Below are 12,072 nucleotides of genomic sequence, written 5' to 3' on the forward strand. Positions count from 1 at the left end.
TATGTTTACTGTAAATTACCAAGTATCATAACATTAATATAATTGAACTCAAAAAATTGCTTAATTGAGGACCTAAATTTCTTAAGAAGTATTTTATGAATTTAAATCAGTTAAAAAAAAAAAACATTTTGAATTGATTTTTTTAATTGATAAAAATTATAAAAAAAAGCTTCATCCCATTACCTAAGAGATGCTTTAATTGGTCATGCAGCAAACTACCCTGAAATGTTTGGAACAACAACTTTACATTTACTACAGGTAGATGTACCCTAAAAACCACACATATGATAAAATTTTTTTTTTTTAAATAGATAGTATACTGCAAAATTTCTTCACATGTTTTATTACTACTACTGAAAATAAATCCATCCTGGGTTCTGCTGAAAAGATAATCCCTTTTTCGGGGGTGCTGCTGAAAGTTATTAACTTATTGGTTACTAATTTTTACTTTGTCAAAAGTGGTATTCTGAGTATATATACAAACAGTTGGTAAATGCTGTAGCATTGTGCAAAGGTAGTAGCGTAGAAGGACAATATGCCCTTAAATAAGTTGTTTTTCAGATATCTAACGCTAAGATGCTATTAAAATGTTTTTATAGCATGGAGAAATAAATAAAATAAATTACACAAGATACCAATATCCACTCAAGCTATCTTACGCAAGACCGCATGAGTGGAAACATTGAGTAATGTATATAATATGTTTTATTAGGTTAGTTTTCTACAGATCCGCTTAAATATAAAAAAATATATTTCTAGACTTTTGCAGGGATCAAGAGGTACATAGTTTAGAAATGTCTTACAAAAGTGTTATCCAGAACATTCTTTGATATTCTCTTAACTATTGCTTAACTAAATCTTGATTTCCTACCAGCTGGAAAATTGCATCGGTGGTTGCAGTTTTAAAAAATTCTAGAAAATTAAAAAAAAAACTGGAATGACAGACACTTGCTGTGATCTCTCTATCGAATCACGATAACTGCTCATGCAGTTTTCTTATTAGCAAAGTCTTTATATTTTTTAGTTAACAAACTTCTAATATCCTACCTTAAGTAAAAAAAAAAAACTCTCTGACAATTGATATAGATCCTCTCGTTCCACAGCACATAAAAATTCTGTTGTGCATCAAACATTTAAATGATCTATTTTGCGGTTTTTAGGTTTTTTTTAGGTTTGGGAATCTTGCAATAGTTCAAATTTTTAGTTTATTACATACTGACTTTTTAACATTAGAAAATAATTGTTATTTGTAAACCAAAAATACAAATATAAGAAATTCAAATATTTTTATATTTTCATTTATTTAGTCTTCTTTTAAAACAAAAAGATTTTGTCCAAAAAAATAACTCTTTATATTTAAAGAAAACAGAAGCTAAATTAATTTTATAACATTTGTATATTTTTTTGAGTCAATTTTTCAAGTAATTTAGTAAATTGTTTAAAAAAAGTTACTTTTAAATTTCATAAAAACAGTAAAAATACAAAAAGCAAATATATAAAGAATTTTTATTTGCTTTATGAATTTATTATTAGTTGTATTTTAATATATATTTGCAAAACAATATAATATAATACTTTTTATTTTATTTTATATTTGGCTGCCATAAACTTACAACAAAAGAGTCACACCCAAAGCAGGGTATTTGGTAGCAAGGTGTTAAGGGTCATTAACACCAAAATAATGACCAGAAACCAAAGTCCTAATAATAATAGTAAGAGGTCTAATTGTGCAATTGTTCGGCAATTATAAGAGTTTTTAAAAATTTCAAAAATATTTTAGCTGGTAGGAAAACGAGATTCATTTTAGCGCTTATTAAATAGTTTAGAGATTATTAGAGAAAGTTTTAGACTTTGGTAAGACTGTGACAGAAATGCTGTCAAGCCCACAAGTGTTACGTGACAATTAAATTTAGCAACGAAGGCAGGAGTGATTTGGATGTCTAACAATTGATCTGTTTCTCTGGGATGGCAATAGTCTTCAAAACTTTTGAAATAAAATATAAGATTTAGTGAGCTGAAACTAATAAAGATCAACACCTTTTTCTATTGATTTAATATAAACTTGTCACTGTATATTTTACTGTAATACTCTTATATTTTACAGTTGTTGACAAAATCATTCTCTCTGAGAGTTACTACCATACTACTAGTTAACTACCAGCCTTAGAGTCACAGTCAAAAACTCATGAAATTAGTCATAACGATCCTGCATTCATTGTCCTAGGCAGGAAACAGGATTACACAGGTTTGCATCTAAATAAAGGTAGCAAGAAAACGTATTTTCAGCTTATCCGTGAAGTCTTTGCCTAAGAAGACAGTATTTGGGTGCAGTTAACATCCATAATAAGTATTAGTGTTAAGACTCTCTAGCCTTTACTTAACCATAAGCTCTTGGGTAGTGGGGGTATTTTAAGTAAGAGTTTAACTGGCTTTTGTCTAGAAAAGCAAGTTCTACAAGGCAGCAGGATACAAGAGAAAACATACTTTTTGCTTTCATTTTTCAACATAAAAGTTTGAAAAATGAAAGCAAAAGTAAAAATAAAACCAAATTGCATTTTTCAACATCTTCAACATTTTCAACATAAGTTTATCACAAACAAATTTATGCTTGTCTTTTACAACATTTTTAAGTTTGTTTTTATGTATTTTTTGATTAATATAGGATCTTTCTTTTGTTTTACCAATAATCATTTTATACAAAAGTTATTGATGCTGAAATTAAATTTTACATTGTTAGAAAAATGAACCTATCTATCAAAGATTGTTAATAACTTCTATTATTACATTGTTAGTATAATTCTGCTTACTTAAGCTGTTTTTTTAGGCGAAATGATAGAGTGACTCATATAAAAATTCAGAACAATGGAGAATACTATGATCTCTATGGAGGAGAACAGTTCTCAACATTATCTGAACTCATACAATATTACATGGAACATGATTTGCATGAAAAAAATGGAGAATTAATTGAACTAAAATATCCAATGAATTCAAAAGACCCAACTTCAGAAAGGTTTGTATTTAGTTCAAATGATAAAAATATATAAATATGCATAAATAGCATAACATATAACATAAAAGTTATAAATATAATTATGTAAAGTTATTTTTAATAATGACTAATTTTAGTGTTAAAATCTTCATAAACTTCAAATATTTTTGTTATTGTAATGTTACAGTTTAATATTTACTTTATAGTAGATTTTTTATTTTTATTTTTTAATATTTTTAAAAATAAATAAAACAAAAAAGAGGATATTATTGCGGATAAAATATATTCGCACGTGTGTTTATTTTTGTAATTTAAATCTTCTTACAATTACATTTTTCTAATTAAAAAAAAAGATATTTATTTTTATAATTTTGAAGCATTTTAAATTTATGTATGCAAAAAAAATGTCAATGATATACATATTATTTTTTGGCGTTGCATTTAGATCAAAATAAACTATTTCAATCCACATGTACATAGTCAGATATTATGTTTTAACAGATATATCCTGAAATCTGGATATTTCTATTTGTTTTTTGTATTTCCGGAATTCAAAAAGGTTTTCCAGAAATATTTCAGATATACATATTTTACTTTTTTTTTGTTAATAAAGTCACAAATAACTGAAACATTTTAAACAAACCAGGAAAAAATAGAAAAATTTTTTTATAATGTAAAGTTACAGCTTTAAATGTGCCAGTCTTATATCCAATAAAAGTTTTTTAATTGTATTACAAATTTTAAATAAGTATTTTTGTATTTTGTTTTAAAATAAGTATTTTTGAAACATATTTCAAGTTATTCAAAATATCTACTTTGACTTAGACACGGGTCATAAAGACCTTTTCTACAACAACTATTAAAAAAAGAATTTTAATTTTCTTACTTCGACTTTAGAGCAGGTTTATGACAAAAATGTGACTCAAAAATAATATTTCAACTTATATGCGACATCGACTTATATACCAACATATATGGTAATTAACCAAAGAAGTTTTTATTTTTATTTTACATTTTATCAACAATGTGAACTTTAAAAAAAAACTTTTTGACTTTTTTTTCATTTGAGTTTGATTGTCAAAAGTGAAATAAATGAACAATTTGAAATAAGTTGGTGAAACAATAAGCTGTGCAACAAGTAACAAATGTAACAAATTTTAACAAATGTAAATATTTGTAAAATAATGATGGAATAAGGAATAGTATTAAAAACTTGTTGCAAATGCCATTGTTCAAGGCCTCTGAGTAATAATAGTTAACTACATCCTGATCTCCAAAAAAAATTTTCTTTGTATAAAGAGAGAATATTGAAAAAAAGTTACATAGTATTTATTGCTCAACAATCCTTTATCTAAATTAAAAATAACAAAAAGATTTTACTCTAACTTTTTAATTGAATAATGTTATTGATGTTACTAACTGATGTTACTAACTGAAATTGTTTCTAATAAAATAAAGTTTTTCTAAAAAATATTTACAACTTTTTTAATGCAGTTAAAAACACTGCGAGTCTTTGGAGTTAGTTAAAAACCACCAATCCACCACCACTACTCATCCACTACTTTAATTAATTACTATTACTAGTTAATGTAATTTAAAAAAATATTTTTTTTTTATATGTAAAAGAATGTTATATAATTATATATACAACACCAAAAAGTTTTTAATATTATTTAAACTTTTTGTTGTTGTATAAGTTTGTTAAATTTAATTAGAGTTTCATAAAACTTTGAAAGAATAAAATGTTTTTAAGCTTTAAAAAATCAATGTACAAAATACAATAGTTTAATTTTCCAGGTTCCGTTTTTTTTTTTTAAATTTTCTTATTACTACAAATCATTTATAATTTTTAGATGGTTTCATGGTCACATGTCAGGAAAAGATGCTGAAAATTTATTAATGGATAAAGGCAAAAATGGGAACTATCTAGTGAGAGAAAGTATTAGAACACCTGGAGATTATGTGCTAACAATTCGGTAATATTTCATTAATTTATTAAATTATTGTTACATTTACAATAATAAAAGCAATGTAAAATCGTGTATAATGCAATGAATAAATATAACCTCTTTTCTCTTTGCATTTATTTATTTTTGTAAAAAATATAATGTATGCTGTTAAACAAGATTCTGCATTATTAAATATAAGTATAAAACTTTGTTTTGAGCAACAATATAAGCAATATTCTCTTTTCTATAAATACTATAATAGGTGCTGCTGCTATTAAGAGCCTCTATCATCTACTAAAATTCATTCTCGTGTTACTTGTCATTCAATGAAGTCTTGTCCTTTTACTGTGACTGTTTCTAAGTGCTCCAAAAATTCTTATTTATTTAGTTTTTTCCCTCAAACATCCTCGAACATCAGTTCATTAGAATTTGCTCTCTTATTGTTTTCCTGATTTATATAATTTTCAATCTTTTAAGTTGTCTGTTAATCGTTATCTTGCTTTATAAACTTCATCTTTCCTCTTCCAGTAACCTCCAACTCTATTAGTGGTTGCTTGCAGCCTTGTTGGAAGTTGAAAAAAAAATTGTTTAAAAAAAAAAATTTCTGATAAAAAGTTTAAGTTTTAAAACTTTCTTCTAGAAATTACTAAAAAATTTAAATTCTGTTTCTGTTATTGTTAGAAAAAAATGATAGATGAAAATCGTATTTTCATCTATCATTTTTATTTAAATGAACTAAATAAGTATAAACAACAATTAATATAAACATAATGACAAAACAAGCAAATCTCTATTAAAGAAAAATATTGACAAAAAAAAATCTTACGCAAAATATTGGGAAGAAAAATAGAATAAAAAAATTTAAATTAATTTGTACTATTAGGATGGAGTGAAAATTTTTTTTTTGAAAATTTCTCCTGTTGCACCCCTAGGTTTGCTTTATATAATAAAATAACACTGGATTTAAAAAAAAAATTTAAATAAGAAATATTTTTATGGGTCCCAATTGACCCTTGAATATTAATTCCTAATATTATCAAAAAAAAGTTCTTTAAAAATATGTCAACCTGGTACTCAAAAAGCTGAAATTTTATAAAAGTTTCAAAATTAGTAAACATTTTTATTACATTAACATAAAAAATTTACATTTTTTTTTTAAATGGTAAAACACAGTACTTTTTATTTTTGTAATAAAATGTTATTATGTATTAAAATCTAAAATGATAATATTTATTTAAAATGACTTTTAAATATAAATTTTTTTTTTTAAATAAAATATTTAAATAAATTTTTCAATTCTAGTGAGTTCTAAAGTGAGAAATTTTCATTCCACTATACTGTTTGTAATCCAAAATTGTTTTTTCTTTCAATCAATAATTGAAATTACTTTTATTTAGCTGGAAGGGCCGCCAAGAGCTTTCAATTATTTAAATTAAAAGCATGCAAGTTAATAACCATGTTTTTATTTCTAGTACTGTTGTTTTACATTTTATGTTCATAAAATGCATCTGGATTAAATAATACTTATGCAAACACATTTAACATTCAAATTAAAATTGAAATTACTCTTTTCTTGCTTTTTTATAAGAAAAAATTTATTATTTTTTTATGAATTAAAAAGTACATCTCTGTCATTTTATGACAGATGTATTTTTTAATTAATTTTTAACATGTGTGACTGTCAGACGCTCTTGTTCTTTAGTGACCTTACAATTATTTTTTTTTTAAATTTTAATTTACCTAATGGTAGTTAATTTTCTGTCAACAACTTTTTTTACACAATTGCTAACCTTCAGTGAGAGGTTGTGTTAACAATTCGAGTTAGTATGCATATAGATTTTTAGAATATATTTTTAGAATATAGAAAATTAGCTAATTGAGGCTCTTTAAGTACATTTGGTTGAGAAAGCCTTAATTTTTTCCAGAAGTGACTCATTCAAACTATTAAGATGCAAAATATCTCTATTTAAGTCTTCTATTTTAAAACCTTTTTTTTTTCTGGCTTTAAAATTAGATAAAGAAAGACTGAAAAGAAAAAGTTTTAACAATGTCAATTCTAGATCGAATTTGTTGAGTAAAACAATGAAACGCAACGTTGAAAGTATTCACTTCAAACTGACATTCAGGGATCTTATAAAAAAAACGTCATTGTCAGGTTCATCATTAATCAATTTTGCTTTTATCATCATACTTTTTTTTTAATATCGATGAAGAAAAGCAACACCAGGTTTTACTACGGTAATGATTGACATTGCTGCAGCCATTGTAGTGTCCTAAACTTTTTAATAAAGTTCACTGTAGGTTTATCAACTACATGTGCTTATTGTGCTAAATTTGCTAAGTTTAAAATTCTGCACTAATTAATTTGGTGTACAATGGTGTACATATTAATTATTTTTTCTTAAATTTTATGTTGAGTTTGATGAGAGAGACTATAGTTGCAGTATTTAAAATTCAACCTTTTTTTTTTTTTTTTTTTTTATAATTCACCTCCCCAAGGCCGAGAAGGCCACTACAGATGAAGAGGCTACTTGTGGTTATAACCCTCTCTAAACTCTTTAACTCGGAAACATGAACCTTGACGAACAAGGCCGCTGCGCGGAGAAACAAGTTGAGCGCGGTACTACCAGGGGCGTGGCAGGAATCGAACTCGGAACCTCTCGCTCATGAAGCGAGCGCTCTACCACTACACTACTACCGCATAACCTGTATTAATGAGCAGTTTTGTATTGCAGTATGAGTTACTCCAAATTCTCTGTACTTCGATTCTTCTTTGGTTGTAACTAAATAACTTAACTAGCAATATTGCACGTTGTTGAACAAATTGGGCAGAGCAAATTCTGATTTGAGATGAGATAACCAAGCTTGCACACAAAACTCTAGATGCGGTTTAATGTATAACTGGTACAATTTTTTCCATAGCTGGAGAGCTCAGGCACCAAAATGACTTCTTGAGATAATCTAACATTTGATTGCCAATCTAAGCTGCTGCTTCTACTCGTACTTTGACTTTGATGTTGTTGGATATTAGTTCTCCAAGATTGCGCTCAATGCAATCCATGGAACTCCGTTGCGTCCTTTACCGTCAATGTCAGCCATGGTGTTGATATTTTTTGACAGCCAACTTGCATTACTTTGTACATCTCCACATTAAAATTCACAAGCCAGTCATGCAACCAATAATCTTGTAATGTCTGCTTGCAATTTTTAATAATCAGAAGAAATTGATTGACATCAATAATTCCTATGATATTCCCATCATTAGCGTATAAATTGGTATGGTTATAAATGCAGTCTGGTAAGTCATTGACGAAAAGCACAAGTTGAAGCGATGTAAGAACTGATTCTTGAGGGAGGCCAATAATCATATTTTTCCACTCAGCTGTTTATTCTCCAATTACCAATATTAGTGTTTATCAGCTAACCAGTTTAATAGCCGATCTTAAATATCATAGACATAACCCTTATGAAAAAGTCATTGTATGACACTGTTGAAGCAAAGTCTGTAAAATTTTTTATCAATTTATTGTGTCAACCAGTTGTCCACAATAAACTGCCTCTATAATGTTTCGGGATTCAATCAGGTTTGTATGGCAGCATTTGTGATGTACAAATCCATATTAGGACTTTTAAATTAAATTTTGTACAGTGTTTCATAATCCTATCTTTGATAATTCTCTTTGTCTCCTTGCACAGTAAGGTGAGAGACACCACCTTGTAGTTATAAGCTTGGACTTTTTTAAGGCACGACATTTGATTTTTGCCAAAGATCTGAGACATTCACATTTTGTTCTTTGCATTATCTTTTGCATTAATTAAAAATAAATACAATAGGTAATGCAAAATATTTTGTGCAGTATTGGATATTGCCAGACTTTTTTAATACACGCAGATGTTGCCAAGTTTTTTGCAACTGCAGCATAAAAAAGTATTGATCTGAGCTTATGGTTCAAGTGAATGTATTTTAGCTAAAATCAGACTTTAGCCACCACAAAAAATTTAGTAAGTGGATTCTGTAAAATTAGTGCTCATGTCCCAGTTTAGACCATACTTCCAGCCAGATATTGACTTCAGTCATTGTTGTAACCTTGGCCACAGCATTTTTGCAAGTCAAGTCCTACTTGTATAAATAGAATAACAATATCCCAATTTTCTCTCAGTGTCTTTAACACAAGGAAGTCAAATATTTTTATCTCCCAGTTTTTATTGTTGAAGTTGAAGTGTTGAATTGCAAAAAAAAAAAGAAAAAAGAAAGTAATATGCAGGTGTAAATGTAAGAGGCAGGCCCTAATATCACAAGTATTTAATTTTGATTCAGAGGCCTGTGACCCTGTGAATCAAAAGTTAATTACTTGTTCAAAACACCTAAACCTTTGTAACCAAGACACAAACAAGAAACTTGAAAAATCAAGAAACTTAAAAAAACTTTTTTTTATAAGAATTAAATTTTTTTTTAAGAATTTGCTAAAGTTTTATGACTCTCTAATAGAAATTTATCAAAAGATAAGAGATCAAATTTTAACACTCCTTGAGTGTCATTAAACCTTATCAAATAAATTTAACTTTTTTTGCCATTTTGGCTTTTTTTTTTTGCTATTTAAAATCATGGTTCATATTAATACATTATAAAATACTCTTTTTTCTATTTTTCGTATTTATAAAATAAATTGTTTATGAAAAAAGTATTTAAAAAATATAGTTTATAAAGTTTATGAATTATAAGTTTACAAAATATAAGTTATAAAAAAAGAATTGATGAATTTTTTTTGAAATTAACTGACTAGGTTTATCATAAACAATAAAATGTTTTGTTTGGATAAGATCTAGTGTCTACTTTAATCAATATAAAAATCATCAATATAAAAAACATGTTGATATTTTTTTTCTTTGGTTGTTTCCCACCAACCAATCAAAAGAGATGAATTATTTAAAACTTTAATTATTGAATAAAATAAATATAGCAAAGTTAAATGCTATGCACATCACTAAGTAAATTTATTTTATATCTAATCAACGAAAATAATGTTTTTTATATTTTTGTAATTAAAATCTTATCATGTTATATAAGGTTGAAAGGCCAGTTTAATTTTACACAGAGTTGGCTAATAAACTGTAAATTTATTTTTTACAAAAAAGCTAATTTTTTACTCAGTTTGTAAGCCTCTCAGTTCACAGTTCTCAGTTTGTAAGCATTGATAATACTTCATCCAACATTAGTTTTACATTGAATCCACAAGACCCAATCTTGAATCCACAAGATTCAATTTTGGGTCCTATTCTTTTCCTCATTTACATAAATGATTTGAACACATGTGTAAATTTTTTCTAAAACATTTTGTTGACCAATCTTCTTATTGAAGGTAAATCTCTTAAAAAAATCACTAAAAATCTTTATCATGACCTTGCAAGTTTTGTTCAAGGGCTAGGATCAAATAAAAAATTTTTACATACCAAAAAGCTGAAATAGTTATCTTTAAATCTCGAAACAATAAAATTTAGTATAGTAAACTTTCAAAAAATAAATATTGTAGATAAAATATTTAGGCATAAGAAGAAATTCTCTTGTTCCACTATTAAAAGCAATATCATGCAAACTCAAAGTCAAATGTAAAAGTCAAGCAAATAAAATGCTTTACAAAATAAGACATTTTTCAACTATGAAACATTGATAAATATATGGCATGCTATATTTAATTCTCACCTAAGGTAAAGCTGCCAAAAACAGAAACAAAAAAAGTGTTAGATGAAGTATTATCAATGCTTACAAACTAAGAACTGAGAGGCTTACAAACTGAATAAAAAAGCAGATACTCAAATTAATAATCTAATAAAACTTCAAAATTATTACAATTAGTTTATCTCCAGCCAACCAGTTTTAATCCAGAATTATTGTATTGTTTATCAAAAATTTTGAAGTAAGATGAATTCATTTACTTGTCAAACTGTGTTTTTGTATGGGACATTATCCATAATAGCATCCTATTGCTTTTAATAACTAGTTAAAATTTACATCCATAACTACAAACCTTGGTATCTTCTTATAATCTAGTTCTACCTTTAAAAAAAGACAAGTAAATATGATATTCAATCTTATTTAACTTTAATTATAATTAATTATGATAATCGATTCACTCCTGGAACTCTTTCCCCGTTTCAATAAAAATAAATCTAAAAATTTCTAAAAATACTTTCATTACCAATATCAAAAAATTTATCCTCTAAAATCATTTAATAAATTTCTAACAAACCATTATCACTATTTTATATCTTCGTTATTTCTTGACTGTTTTTCTATATTATAACTGTTTTTTGTCTTCCCTTATTTTTAAACTTGTTCAGCTATCTCTTCTTCTACTCCTTATTTTATTATTATTATTTTTATGTTATTTCACCTCCCCAAGACCAAGATGACCACTACAGTCGAGGAGGCTACTTAAATTGTGGTTTCAACCCTCTCTAAACTCTATAACTTTGAAACACGAACCTTGAGGAACAAAGCCACTGCAGGGAAATAAGTTGAGTGTGGTACTACCAGGTAGGTGGTGGAGATCAAACTCGAAACTTCTTGCTTTTGAGGCGAGCGCTCTACCACACACCACTACCATCATTCAATTTAGCCGATTTTATTGGAATTTTTCCGTTTGGGTAAATAAGCTGCTCTGGCAGCTTCACACTTTCTTGAGTGTTTTTTCTTATCCTAAAAGTATGTTTTACAATACCATTGATAATTTCACTAGCTTTACATTGACCTATAGTTTCACAATTGTATTGGAAATGGTGAAATTTGCTTATTACAAACTGAGTTGGTTGGTTTCTTGACTTACTATTTTTTTTGACTGAGGTAACGTTTCTTTTATAGTGAACTGGCCACCAACTTTTACATTATAAACCAGAGATGAACTCTCTACTTTAACCACTGAAAATATTCTTTGATTACTTCTTTTTAATACATTTTTTTCTATTTGTTGAAGGCTGTAAACACATTCATTCATTCTTAACTCTCTTTTTATATTTGTAAAATAACCATGAAAAAGTTGGCTGACCTTTTCAATCCATTTATTGTCAGTAAGCGCCATAAAAAGTTTGAAAAAAAGCTATGTTCATCATACTCTTGAGAAATGGCAGACATAT

At 27.0% G+C, this 12,072-nt stretch overlaps 1 protein-coding gene across 2 annotated transcripts in view; it reads left to right on the plus strand.

The window, feature by feature from the left end:
* Positions 1–12,072, plus strand: part of LOC100211089 (tyrosine-protein phosphatase non-receptor type 11) — an 88,644-nt gene that overhangs the window by 19,863 nt on the left and 56,709 nt on the right. For both annotated transcript variants that reach the window (XM_065800193.1, XM_065800194.1), the window contains exons 4-5: positions 2,825–3,013; positions 4,846–4,968. In XM_065800193.1, coding sequence (XP_065656265.1) covers positions 2,825–3,013; positions 4,846–4,968 — 312 coding nt within the window. The remainder of the gene's footprint in view (positions 1–2,824; positions 3,014–4,845; positions 4,969–12,072) is intronic.

This window comes from Hydra vulgaris, chromosome 06 (genome assembly GCF_038396675.1).
Source record: "Hydra vulgaris chromosome 06, alternate assembly HydraT2T_AEP".
Classification (NCBI taxonomy): Eukaryota; Metazoa; Cnidaria; class Hydrozoa; order Anthoathecata; family Hydridae; genus Hydra; species Hydra vulgaris.